This window comes from Panthera pardus, unplaced genomic scaffold (assembly GCF_024362965.1).
Source record: "Panthera pardus isolate Hobbes unplaced genomic scaffold, ASM2436296v1 HiC_scaffold_12, whole genome shotgun sequence".
In the NCBI taxonomy this organism is placed as follows: Eukaryota; Metazoa; Chordata; class Mammalia; order Carnivora; family Felidae; genus Panthera; species Panthera pardus.
Window position 1 is genome coordinate 60,937,448 of NW_026526677.1, and position 13,829 is coordinate 60,951,276.

General features: G+C 36.0%; 1 protein-coding gene across 2 annotated transcripts in view; it reads right to left on the reverse strand.

Moving 5' to 3' along the window:
• The window catches only part of RSF1 (remodeling and spacing factor 1), a 160,703-nt gene that overhangs the window by 13,010 nt on the left and 133,864 nt on the right, over window positions 1–13,829 (reverse strand). For both annotated transcript variants that reach the window (XM_019449923.2, XM_019449922.2), the window contains exons 10-14: window positions 11,702–11,756; window positions 10,258–10,367; window positions 3,565–3,632; window positions 2,147–2,354; window positions 429–649 (exon numbers count right to left, since the gene is read on the reverse strand). In XM_019449923.2, coding sequence (XP_019305468.2) covers window positions 429–649; window positions 2,147–2,354; window positions 3,565–3,632; window positions 10,258–10,367; window positions 11,702–11,756 — 662 coding nt within the window. The remainder of the gene's footprint in view (window positions 1–428; window positions 650–2,146; window positions 2,355–3,564; window positions 3,633–10,257; window positions 10,368–11,701; window positions 11,757–13,829) is intronic.

Below are 13,829 nucleotides of genomic sequence, written 5' to 3' on the forward strand. Positions count from 1 at the left end.
AAGTTTAGTTACTAAATCATAAGAAGAGAATTCAAAGTTTCATCAGAAAGCTTATATTACAGTTGAATGGAGTTTTATCTTAAGGACTCTTAACTCCAGAAATCATAAGAATTTACTGAGTTGGGGGGCGCCTGGGTGGCACAGTCGGTTAAGCGTCCGACTTCAGCCAGGTCACGATCTCGCGGTCCGTGAGTTCGAGCCCCGCGTCAGGCTCTGGGCTGATGGCTCGGAGCCTGGAGCCTGTTTCCGATTCTGTGTCTCCCTCTCTCTCTGCCCCTCCCCCGTTCATGCTCTGTCTCTCTCTGTCCCAAAAAATAAATAAAAAACGTTGAAAAAAAATTAAAAAAAAAAAAAAAGAATTTACTGAGTTGGTGTGATGAGAACACAATTTTTTTTTTTTTTTTTTTTTTTTTTTTTTTTTTTTTTACCAGAGTCTCTACTATTCTCTTCAGACTCCTCCTCTTCATCATCATCAGAGTACTTTTTCTTTGGGGTCTTTCTCCGCAAACGCCTGCTTTGCCTCATTGGCCGGGAAGGATGTCGCCTCAGTCTTCGGCTACAGAAATCAGTGTCGCTGTCATCATTAGACGGTGGGTCTTCTTCACTCTCATCTGGGTTTTCATCAGATACAACAAACTCATCTTGAGATCTGTTCAAGAGAAACCAGATGAATTAAGATTCTGAGTTCAAATTCTACCAAGTGCAGTGAATCGTTTAAGTAATGGTTAATGTAAAATACCTGGGTAATTGTTATCAATTTGTCTGTTAATAAAATGGAGAAAGGTTTTACCATCTATTCTTTTCTTAGGAGGCGTTAAGATGAACTGATGCTGATTTTCATACTATAAATTACTTTGGCCTCTTGGAATGTCCCTCTCATACCTTAAATTCAACATGTTCCAAAGATAACTCATTATTTCCTAACCTATTCCTCTCTTGTGTCTCCTAGCCTTGTATTTGGTACTATTACCTATCCAGTAACTCAAACCAAAAATCTGGTATTTTTCCTAATTTCTCCCTTTTAATTTCTCACATCTAACAAATTATTAACTCTTCCTTGAGTTGACCTCTTAAAGATATTATCTCAGACCTGATCCTTCTTCCTTGTTTAGGCAATCATCTCCCACTAAATCACTACAGCAATTCTCCAGGGAGTCTCCATAGTCTCTAGATTCATTTCCCCTCCATATATCCTCCAAATGAAGGCCAAGATGAAGTCTTCTGAAACATAAACCTCATTAGTCTGCTGTTAAAATACCAATCAGTGGGCTTTTATCATCATCTTCAGGGTAAGAGTCTGAATTCCTATGCATGACTAACAAATCACTCCATCATCTGGGCCTTTTTTATCTCTTCATCACATCTCCAGCAGGGCACTCTTTACTTCTTCTTCCCCATGTTCTTGCTACCCTGACGTACCAGGAGTTTCCTAAATATTCCATGATGTTTTATGTCTTGCTGCCTTGGACACATGACTTCTCATAGGATGCTTTAAATCTCAAACTCACTGATTTGCCCAGTTTTTCATTCTTCAAATTTCAGATCAAGCTCTATTTCTACTCCCAGGTTTTCCTTGAACTCCCTAAATTTATTGGACTCTTTGTTTGTACCCTAACTTAGGCTTTACCTATATTTTTTAGTAACAATCACACACTGAATGACTTTTTGTGGTTTGTATGTTTGTTTCTTCCACCAACAATCTGAGAGGAGAAACTACGTTGTTTCTTGTTCTGCAGGAAAATCTTTCCTGATCTTCCATACTGGATTACCTGCCCTGACCAAAACCTCTGTGGGTCATCAGACAATAGTATCTAATTACCTTTGCTTGTCTATTTCTCACATTTGACTAGGAACCTCTCCTGGACATGTTGCTGGAAGGTGGCAGAGATACGCAGCAAATGAATGTTTGACTGCAGTTAATAAAATGTAAACACAATTTTGCATATTAAACAATCATAAGCCTACTTTGTTTTGCTAAAAAGAACCAAGATCAGCATTCTTGAATCTGTTTTAAATAGCTTGAAAATAAAAAGACATTATCCATGTGCATGAAGAACAAAAGTCCCACCACAGCATGGCTGAGCTTCTCTGTTAGCCCCATTTAGGCCTGTATCTAGGGAATGGGATCTGCTAGCGAACCACGCACCCATCACTGATCTTGAATTCATCCTCACTCTCTTCTTCATCCAGGTTACTGTCACTGTCCAGGTCATTTAGTCGCCGGCGTTTCTTCCGGCGTGCAGCAGCTGCCCTCTGGGGTCGTTTATTTTCTTTTCTTTCTTCATCCAAAATAGTGGAGATGTCTTTCCCACGGTGACCTGTGATGGTGGAGATATCCTTTCCTCGGCCGGCTCCTGGGTTCAGGGTTGGGGGAGAGGGTTAAAGGGAATAGAGAGAGGGAGGAAGAGAGACAACTGTATGTTTATTAAATCTTCTCTTTACTATGTAGAGGCTGTCCTTGTTCATGCTTAGGAGCTCATTTGTTTTTTTCCTACAAATAAGCACTTTTCTCACAACTTCAGCCGACAGAGCTCTCATCAAGAGAATTTTGCATTTGTTTATCCTATGAAGAAGTTCACCTCTTTTAAAAAAAGTTTTTGAAAAAAAAATTGATATAATTCATATACTATACTATCCACCCTTTTAAAGTGTATACTTCAGAGGTTTCCAGTACAGTCACAAAGTTGTGCAACCATCACCACGAACAAATTCCAGAACATTTTCATTGACCTCTAAAGAAACCTCATACCTAGTAGCAATCACTCAAGAATCTCTCCTTCAAAGTTGTCTTTTGGACAGGGCTTTAGAAAGAGACCAATCCGTTTTCTTTTAACTGTGTTTGCAGGACAGAAAAAGTGAGAATCCCGTAGCAAAGCTCTCAATAAGGTGCAGAGCCCTGGAAAAGCTGGTGACTTTTTTAGTCCACTAAAGACAGCCTACTTAATATTAATCCTCTCCAGAGTTTTCAGAGCATTGGTAAATCTCTATGCAGTTCTTTCAATAAATTACCTTCAAATCCTTCTATTTTTATGTCACCTATTAGAGACTACAAAATTGATACATTGATTTTTAAAAGGTTGATTTACAGAAATCATTCGATTCTGATTTGTCCATAATTTTTAAGATTTTGTAGCAGTAGTGATCTAGACATAGAAAGACAACAAGAAAGTTTAATTGGGTTTTCTATTTAGATGCAGAAGTACATTTTTTAATCTACAGAGGAACATTTACTGTTTTATATCAGATCAAAAAACTACTTGAAAAATAATTAGTAAAACCTGAGTCTACACACTGACACTATGTCCACAAATTACTTTAAATCTCAGACATTTAACATCAGTAGTGATCATGATACACACTGGGGAGAATTAAAAAAAAAAAAGCTTACTGCTTTAATCAGGGCCTTTTTTTTTTTTTTTTTTTTAAAGTAATCTCTACACCCAACATGGGGCTTGAACTCACAAGTTGCATGCTCTACTGACTGAGCCAGCCAGGTGCTCCTAATCAGGACATTTTAACTTATTGGTCTAGTCATACAAAAAAGAGGGAATGAAAAACACATACCTCCTCCATCAGCTTCTTTGATATCATCTTCTATGGCTTCATCAATTGCTTCATCAAATTCATCAAATCTGAAATATTTGATGACAACAATCACATCACAATCTGTCCTGGTATATAGGTTAGGAGAGTTGCCTCTGAAGTGAGAAAGGCCTTCATATAAAAATGCTCTCTGGGGGCACCTGAGTGGCTCAGTCGGTTAGGCGTCCAACTTCGGCTCAGGTCATGATCTCACGGTTTGTGAGTTCAAGCCCTGCATCAGGCTCTGTGCTGACAGCTTGGAGCCTGGAGCCTGCTTTGGATTCTGTGTCTCCCTCTCTCTTTGCCCCTTCCCTGCTTCTGCTCTGTCTCTCAAAACTAAATAAATGTTAAAACAAATTTTTTTAAATAAAAATAAAAAAATAAAAATGCTCTCTGCCACTTTGGAATTATGTAGACTACATCGCCTCACTCCTATTAACCTCAATTTCTTTTGTAGATTGGTATCTAATTCATTTTCAAAGATCATTTATACCAGGCATCAGGCAAATATTTTTGTAAAGAGCCAGACAGTAAATACTTTAAGCTCTGTAGCCTATACAGTCTCTGTTGCAACTACTCAACTCGGCCACTGGAATGCAAAAGCAGCAGGTAACACAAGTGAATAAATGTGGATGTATTCCAATATAACTTCATTTATGGACACTGTGATTTGAATTTCATGTAATTATCATACGATTTTCTTCTTTTGGTTCTTATTCAACCATTTATAAATGTAAAAACCATCCCTAGGTCATGGGCTATATAGACATAAACTGACTGTGAGACGGGATTTGCTCCATAGGCCATAGTTTGCCAACCTCTAATTACACAAATCACATGGTGAAGTAAGTTCAATTAGTGTTCCAGAAATAATACTAAGTGAAAGGACTACATCATCATTATTATTATTCTAGAAGTACTGACGGTCAGAATTTTCGAACTAGGTAAAAGTACTTTTTCTCACAAGGGCCATTTCCTCCAACTTAAAGAAAACAAGTCCAGATGATCTTCAAGACTTCTTCGCATACAAAGCTCCTTTCATGTTAGAGCGGAGATGACCAAAAGGATATCTGCTCTAAAGTGACTTGTCTAAAATATTGCAAAATTTGGTAGTTACTAGCCCCATGTGGCTATCTATATTTAAATTAATTAAAATGAAAAACTCTGTTCCTCACTAGCAAGATTTTAAGTGCTCAACAGCTGTATATGGCTACTGGCTACCATGTTGCACAGGAAAGAAATAGCACATTTTCATAACGACAGTAAATTCTATTGGACACTGTTGGATTAAAGGCACACAATGGATTAACAATAGGGTTTAACAGCCAAATATTTTGCCTTTTGAAAAAAAAATATTTTGCCTTTTGAGTTAAGAAACTCACTACAGCTATGGGTTTCTCTCTAGAAAAAAAAAAAAAAATATATATATATATATCCAAACAAAATTTTATATCTAGTTTCAGAGGATTCACAAGTCTCAGGTTAAGAATACTTCTACACACACACACACACACACACACACACACACACATGCTTATTTATTTATTTATTTATTTAAAAGCACGAGGGAGGGTGCATGAGTGGGGGAAGGGGTATGGCGAGAGAGAGAGAATCTCAAGCAGGCTCCACACCCACCCAGGACCTTGAGGATCACAACTGGAGCCGAAATCAAGTGTCAGATGCTCAACAGACTAAGCCACCCAGGTGCCCCTACAACATAATTTTTAACGGCTGTATAATGCTTAGTCTTAAACATGTGTCATAATTTAGTTAAAAAGGTTTACTTCCAATTGTTTCACATTTATAAACCAGGCTATGAGAAAATGACCTTGGAGCTATAGCTTAGTTTTTGCTTAACATAAATTCTGAGAAAGCAAAAATCTGTGCATCCCTCATCAGGCTAGAGTAACAGATACAGAAAAAGCCAAATGTAGTTAACAGGAAACAGTATTTCTCTCAAGGACATGTTACAACTGTAAAGTGGCAAAACGACCTCTTTGAATGACTACTACTTTCTTACTCACTGAAAAACTTGATTTTCTACATCAGAGACCATCAGAACCCTTGGAATTAAATAACGATTATCAGTAAGAATAAAACATCCCAGTCTTGCCTGGAGGTTTAAGTTACTTTTAACGCAAATAAACAGTCTTGATTTATATCCCAGATGTGGAGCTTTGAATAAGGGATTAGAAACAGCACTCTACACATCCACTTCAACTTCATTGCTTTCAAGGGAACAAGAACCCGTGTCCAGTATGTGGTCTGGATCTGATACCAACCCCTTTACAGAGCCCCACTTTGCCTTGAGCATAACTCTTCATTGCTTTATTTACATTTCATCTAAACTCTACCCTTCCTCGGTATCATATCAGAACTCTATTTTTTCCTTTATTTGGTGAGATGCCCATGGTTCCACTAAGAAATTTTGTTGTTCCTGGTATTCTTGCTACAAATTAAAAAAAACCCAAAAACTGTTGGCTTAAAGGGCATAAAAGTTGGTCTTCTAGAGTTGTAGCAATTTATAATATAACCATGAAGTGAATTTTATCATTAATTTTTTTCTAATTTCAAAGAGCAAAATTATTTACTTGTTCCTTTAATATTAATGTGATTACTGAGGCCAAATATTAGTTTCATGTTTATTGATCATTTTTACTTTTTCTTTTACAAGTACTGACTTGTATCCTTTGCCCATTTTATCAGCCAGTGTTCATCTTTTCTTACTGACTTCTAAGAGCTTTTCAGATATTAAAGATTTTAATCTCTTTGTCATATGTTGCAATTATTTCTATCCAAAGTATATTTCCCCTTTCCCCTTTGTTTATATTTTACGTTTTGAGAAATGAACACTGACATCTTGCCCTGCTACAATTATGAATATGTGCCCATAACATCTCCTGTCAGCCCCCTCCACAAACAAAAACAAACAAGACAAATTTAAAAAGTCACCCTGTCTAGTTCTAGTCTCCAAAATAAACAAAACCTTGATCTCCCCTTAAATAACTGGTTTCCTAAGAAAAAAGTCTTTATACTTGACTTCAGTAGATGCAACAACCTTTATAGACATCATGTAAAAAGCTATTGTATTTCCACCATGAAAAAAAAATTATACTCACTGTAATTTTTAAAATCGTAAGGCATTTCTTTTGAATTCTAACTCCTCTGCAAAATTTCTTTGCAAGAAAATACTTTCTAAACAAAACAGATGAACATAGGGGAAGGAAGAAAACAAACAAAAAGAAGAGCAAGGCAAACCATAAAAGAGACTCTTAACTCTAGAGAACAAACTGAGGGTTGCTGGAGGGGAGGTGCGAGGGAGGATGGTGGGTTAAATGGGTGATGAGGTACCAAGGAGAGCACTTGTTGTGATGAATACTGGGTGTTATATGTAAGTGATGAATCACTAAATTCTACTCCTGAAACTATTATTACACTATATGTTAACTGACTGGAATTTAAATAAAAAATTGAAACATTAAAAATTAAAAAAGTAGAAGAAAATATTCTAGAAGTAAATGCTTTTGTCTGAGTCTTTCTTAACTTTCATATAATCAAATATCCTTTCCATTATTGTTTCTATGTTTGGTGCTATGTTTAAAAAGTTGGTCCTTACACTAAGATTGTATGCCTTCCTTAAACCTTTTTGGGAACTAAATGAATCACATAATACATTTTATGCTGAAGAATATAGTTTATCATAAGTTTCTATATTACTGTTATACAATTTTAGAGCTGAAGGGATCATCTGCATTAATCTGCCATCAACCAAGATCTAGAGAACTGGACCATTCCAAGTTACATGGGTAATACATGGTACAGTGAAACTATAGTCTTAGCCTTCTGTACCCCAATCCAATGCTCCCTATAGTTAACTCTTATGTTATCCTCTCTGTTAGAAGCAATAAAAATCCGATAAATAATTATGAAATGATAATAGTGATGAAATTCTTTTTTGTCTTCTTACTGTGGTAATACTTTACTAAGTGCTTTACATTTTATACTAACAATAATCCCATTGCGTGCCATGTACAAATTAAATTCTAGGTGTATTTAGAGCTTAAATATGAAGAATAAAACTTAAAATTAAGAGAAAGCATATGAAGGACTCTCTTAATACATCTCAGTTAAATTTCTTTAAAAAGTACCAAGAAGCAGAAATAATAAGTAAAAAATAACAAGAGATATACAAACACCTACCAAGCACATGAAAAGATGATCACCAACAACCATTAGGAAAATGCAAAGCAAAATCATGAGATACTGCCTCACATCTGCTAGGACAGTCACCAGCAAAAACAAAAACAAAAACAAAAACAAAAACAAAAACAAAAACAGCAAACAAACAAAACCCCAAAAACAAACAAACAAAAAACCCAAAGCCAACAACTGTTGGCAAGGATGTGGAAAACCTGGAAACACTATACACTGCTGGTGGCAATGCAAAATGGCGCAGCTGCCATGGAAAACATCACAGCAGTTCCCCAATAAAACAAAAAGAGAACCACCATATGATTATCCAGCAATCTCACTTCTGGGTGTATATCCAAGACACAATACTAAGAGTAAAATCCCTGCTTCCTTTAGCAACATCAAGGTTGAAAGATAATATAGTCCTGCTAGAAGGCTTGTTCTGAAAATGTAAATTGTTATAACATGACTGATACATTAGGAAACAATTCAAGCATAATGTGTATTTTATACCTGTAAGTAATTTTATTTGTGATAAACACTAGGTAAATGTAGAGAAGTGCACCTAGCCACACAGGCATACACAACACACAACACACAACACACACACACACACACACACACACACCTCAAATATCCACTAGCAACCTCACCTCATCATGTGTGTTATAAGTTATAGCCAGCTACGTCTGGTGTTACAACTTTCTGGTTGATTTCAAAGAACTCTCCTTCTACCACCACATAATAATTTACAAATTGCAACCCACCTCAATCACTTCCACAGACAAACCAGGGCTTTTTCAGCATAAAATGTCATATTTAGTGCAGTATTTATATTAGTTCTTAACCATTTAACATCTGCCAAATGGTACTGCATTTTTATTAGAGTCACATCTTTTTTTTTTTTTTTTTTTTAAATTTTTTTTTTAACGTTTATTTATTTTTGAGACAGAGAGAGACAGAGTATGAACAGGGGAGGGTCAGAGAGAGGGAGACACAGAATCTGAAATAGGCTCCAGGCTCTGAACTGTCAGCACAGAGCCCGACGCGGGGCTCGAACTCACGGACCGCGAGATCATGACCTGAGCCAAAGTCGGCCGCCCAACCGACTGAGCCACCCAGGCGCCCCTAGAGTCACATCTTTAAAAAAAAAGTGTCACTACTGAAATTTCTGAGTGTGGCCCTACCTCCATATTTTCCTATAATCCCTATGGTTTTTATTGTGTTTTTGCACAGGATGATAATTTTTAGGAAAACATATGTTGGATTACAGCAGAACTTGACTTTATGCTTGCCCTTCCCATCAGTAGACTTTGATTTCATTAGTTATAATGATTTCATATAAAATGGTGTTTTTTATTTTTCAAAGCTTTTGTTTTTTAAAGAATAAGATGGGTACCATTCTCATATGTATTAAGGATTTTACATTTACTGATTGCACTGCATTTTACAGCTTTAACAATTAACAACAGCAGCAAACAATACATGGGAACTCTTCCATGATCACTGATGAAAAAGTTCATAAACAAGAAGCGAGCTCAAACTTCCATGAAATCAATTTTGTTTTTCACCTCCAGTTATTCAAGTTAAAGACTCTTTTGGTGTTATCTAAGGAGACCAGAGGTCAAACAATGATCTACAATAATTAGAATATAACTTACTTATTATTTTAGTGAGACAAGTGGAAAGAACACTAGACTAGCAGACATTTAGAAGACAACATTTTAGTGTAGGTTTAGCTACTAACAGAGTGACCTTGGAAAACTCTGTCTCCCTCCTTTCCTCTCTGATATTTCTGGTGGCAGACAGTAAACCAAATTATATTTACTGATTCTTTCAACAGGCATTTATGGAACACTTACTACTCGGGGCACTATGCTAGCTGTAAAAGGCAGAAGCATGTGTGAAACAGACATTGGTCCTTACCTTCATGCTAACAATAGTCCAATGGGGGAGAGAAATATTAATTCAATAATTAAAATCACAATCATTACAATCATCATAAGTGCTTTCAAAAGAAGAACTGGTTGCTATGAGGGCATATAATAGATTTGATTAAGAGAAGGTTAACAAGCAAAAACAGGAGGGAGGTCTTAGGTACAATAAATAGCATATGCAAAGGAGCTGAAAGAAGACTGTGGCTGATATTGACAGAGTAAGGAAAAATGTGGATGAGATGGAACCAAAAAGCTAAGCACAGAGTGGGCTATGCAGTGCCTTTAGGGGCCTTGTAAAGGCATCAATCCTTACTCCAAGAGCTATAGAAATTTGACAAAGCAGAAGAGGATGACATGAGCAAGTTTACATTTTGAAAAGATCATGCTGGCTGCTCTTAAGCTGTATGATTCTAAAGACAGTAAGTAACATATATACAACTACTAATGGCCATTAGGATGGGGAAAAGCAGATACTTTTGGGCCATGTTGTATAATTTAAAAAACATTTTACACTTTTTCATTATAACCATTTCTACATATTTCATACCTATAACTTATACATTTCCGTGTTCTTGTTGACCGCCTTTCAAGCAAGTTTGCTTTGGATTTTTTTGAATCTTTTTTCTTTTCTTCATGATCTTCAGAAAAATCTGGCTCCTGGTTTAAAAATATGATAATAAATATGTAGGTTATTAGGACAGAAAGTTACTTGAAATTAATAGTTTTCTAATGTCTGTTTAGACAGCACATGTAAAAGATCTGAAAAAATGAGGTGATCCCCTGCCCAAAACTGAATACACACAGAAACGCTAAGTAGAGAGATTAAAAAGAATATTGGTGATCAAAGGCTGAAGCACTTCTGTATTAAAATTCTTATGTTTCTGTGATTTTACAATTACCTCTTTTAAAACAACCATGATGAAGTTTCCCCACTGATAAATTTTTTAATGTTTATTTATTTTTGAGACAGAGAGAGAGAGAGCGAGCGAGCAGGGGAGGGAAAGAGAGAGAGGGGGGACAGAGGATCCGGAGCAGGCTCTGTGCTGATGGCAGTGAGCCTGATGTGGGGCCTAAAACTCACCAACTGTGAGATCACGATGTGAGCTGAAGTTGGATGCTCAACCAACTGAGTCATCAAGGCTGCCCTCCAATGATAATTTTTTAACCAATAATTTAACACATGTAAGATATTCACTAAGTATGCTGAATCAACAAAATAATGGATTTATAAAAAAAAGAAGCATGGTGCTGAAGGACAGTAACTAACCAAGACCACTTACTTAAGTGTGTGATTTAATTAAGCCCAAACTAAATAATGTATGAAATTAAGAACATTTCTTCATTTGAAATGAAAACCATGTTACATGTACTTTCACTCATGAGACATCCGTAATTATAAATTAGACCAATAAATGCAAAACAATAACCCTCCAAAGAAACCATCGGTTAAGAACAAATATTGAAGTTTCTAATAACCAACCCCTAAAGCACAGAATTAAAAACCCTGAACTATTCTTTTGTCACTATATATAAATAACACATAAAGAAGCTAAAAACAAATTACCCAACACAGGGCTTTAAAAAAAAACAGGAGGAAAGGAGAATATAGAGCCTACTGGGGTGAGTTATATAAATCTGATTTGGATGGTATTACATTTTGGAGTTATCAGTATATATTAAATTGTAGTAGTAGTAGTAGTAGTAGTAGTAGTAGTAGTATTTAAGTAAACTCTACACCCATCATAGGGGTCAAACTCACGACCCTGAGGATCCAGAGTCACCCCCTCTACTGAATGAGCCATCCAGGCATCCCAGTATATATGTAATTTTTATCATGAAGGAAAATACAGGTGATTTAAGGTCTTAAATTTTATTTTTAATAAGATAGGTACACTATATATTTAAAACTACTCACATTACACACAGTGGGTTAATTTTAGAACAATTATGGTAGTCTCTTCTTTAAAAAATACTGCAAACCAGAAACTTACTTGTGGAGGAATGATGTTCTCAATACTGATACCCACATACACCAAACGTTCTTTCCTTTAAATGAAAAACAAAAATGCATGCAAAATGAGATTTTCTAAAAATAAAATTGTTAGGAAAACATTATTAACACAGACTACTAAAATTTTGATTTCATGGTAATAGCAGAGGCTAGGTCACAGACTTTAGCTACTGTCTATAAAGCTTATCGTATTGCTATCTGTGGGAGGCACACAACTTTCTAATGGTAAAAATTGTAAAAAGATGTAGCTGAAAACTGTAGCCTTATAAGTAATTATACTGATAAAATAAAACCTGCAAACTGAAATAGACAAGGAAACTTCATGAAGAGACTCACTGATAAAGTGATTAGACAGTCAACACTGGACAAACTAGATCTTTGTTATGCTGGAAGTTTTCATATATGTGTACATACAGCTATCATCTCATGGTTAATATATACAGTATATATATATATACATATAAAAAGAATTCTATACAATAGAACCATGTCAAGGTCCCAGTGAATGATACCAAGACCAATCTTTTAAAGAGGAGGAAAAAAGGCAATGCAGCCACATGGCTCTGCACCCTACTTGCTCCATGAAGATTATTTTTAGAGCCAGTTAACACTTCTCCAGAAAATGTGGATTTAGAACACTAACGAGATCTCCATAGTTTCTTTTCAAAGAAACAAACCTTTGTTGATTTTAATTCAACAAATTTTACATAATAAATTGGTTCTCTCAAAGTTAATTCAATTCACCAAGAACAGATGAGGTGTTATATGTATGTTGAACTGAAAGAAAATAGTGACCACTCCTCCTCCTTTTATTTGTGATGATGTCCCTTATAGAAGGGTATTAATCATCCAGTCACCTGGGTCCTTTAGAACACAGCTTATGTTGCCCTCTTGGCTCTGGTAACAAGAATCTTACAGTCTTTTTGAGATGGGTTATAAAGCCATTCAGTAAAATTGGCAGGTAAGAAAATGATAAAGTTATTTTAATCAAAACCTAATAAAAAATAGTACAGTTAATGAATTAAAAACTAGGAAAGGCAAGAACAATACTAGCTGAAATTAACAGGGAAGGCTTCATGGGTAAGTCAGAACTTGAGTTCTCTGTACTAAATATGTTCAACACATATCTGTCCTTAAACTAACCAAGTTTACTATTTTATCAGTTTCCTCTTTCATACTAAATATGTTCAACCTTTATCCGTCCTTAAACTGACCAAGTTTACTGTTGTAGCAGTTTCCTCTTTTATACCTAAAAATCTACTTTCACTTAATTATTATTATCTCCTCAACCCAGCTGAAAAACATTTAGTTCACATCCACCATATTAGGTAATGATTTGTTTCAGGCTTGGGAATCCTAAAGGTAAATAATACATGGTTCTTGTCCTCACAATTATTTAACAACTGACTGTAGCTCATTACTAATAGGTATAATGGAAACATGAAAAAAGAATAACTTGTTTGAAGAGCTCAGGAAGTTGAGGCTTTAAATAGGTGTTAATGAGTAGGATCTTGAAGGTAGGTATGATTTCTCATAACAGCATTCTCTTGCTCATTAGTCTTACAGAAAGATACATCTTCCATTCCATCTCACCACCACCTAGCTCAAAGATCATATTGGGCCCAGGCCTCATCATTACAAATAACCACACCCCTCCTAAAATTTCAGATTCAGGGAATCTATTCTCTGACTTCTACTGGCTCCCTTTCCCGCTCACTCCCTCTGGTACACTGATTTCAACAATTCCCTGACTCCAGTGGGACGTCTATACATTGACCCTAGCGTCTTTTCACTGTCCATGACTCCCTTATGTCCTTACTTGCCCTCTTACCTGGCTTAGACTCCACGGTCCATCAATATAAATACTCCTTTGCATACACTTTCAAATTCCTTGTCTCTTTCTCTCCTTCCCTCTGTTACATTACCTGGAAAATTCCAACCCTGATTAAATCCAACTCTCTTGCTAGTGAACACTAGTAAAAGTACTCTGAAAGTACAGAGCTATTTGAATTCCCAAATAATTTCTGGCACCAAGGTCTGGAAGGGATGTTTACAAACCAGTTGGAGGAACTTTTGAGAAACATCAAATTTCACGGAGCATCACAGCT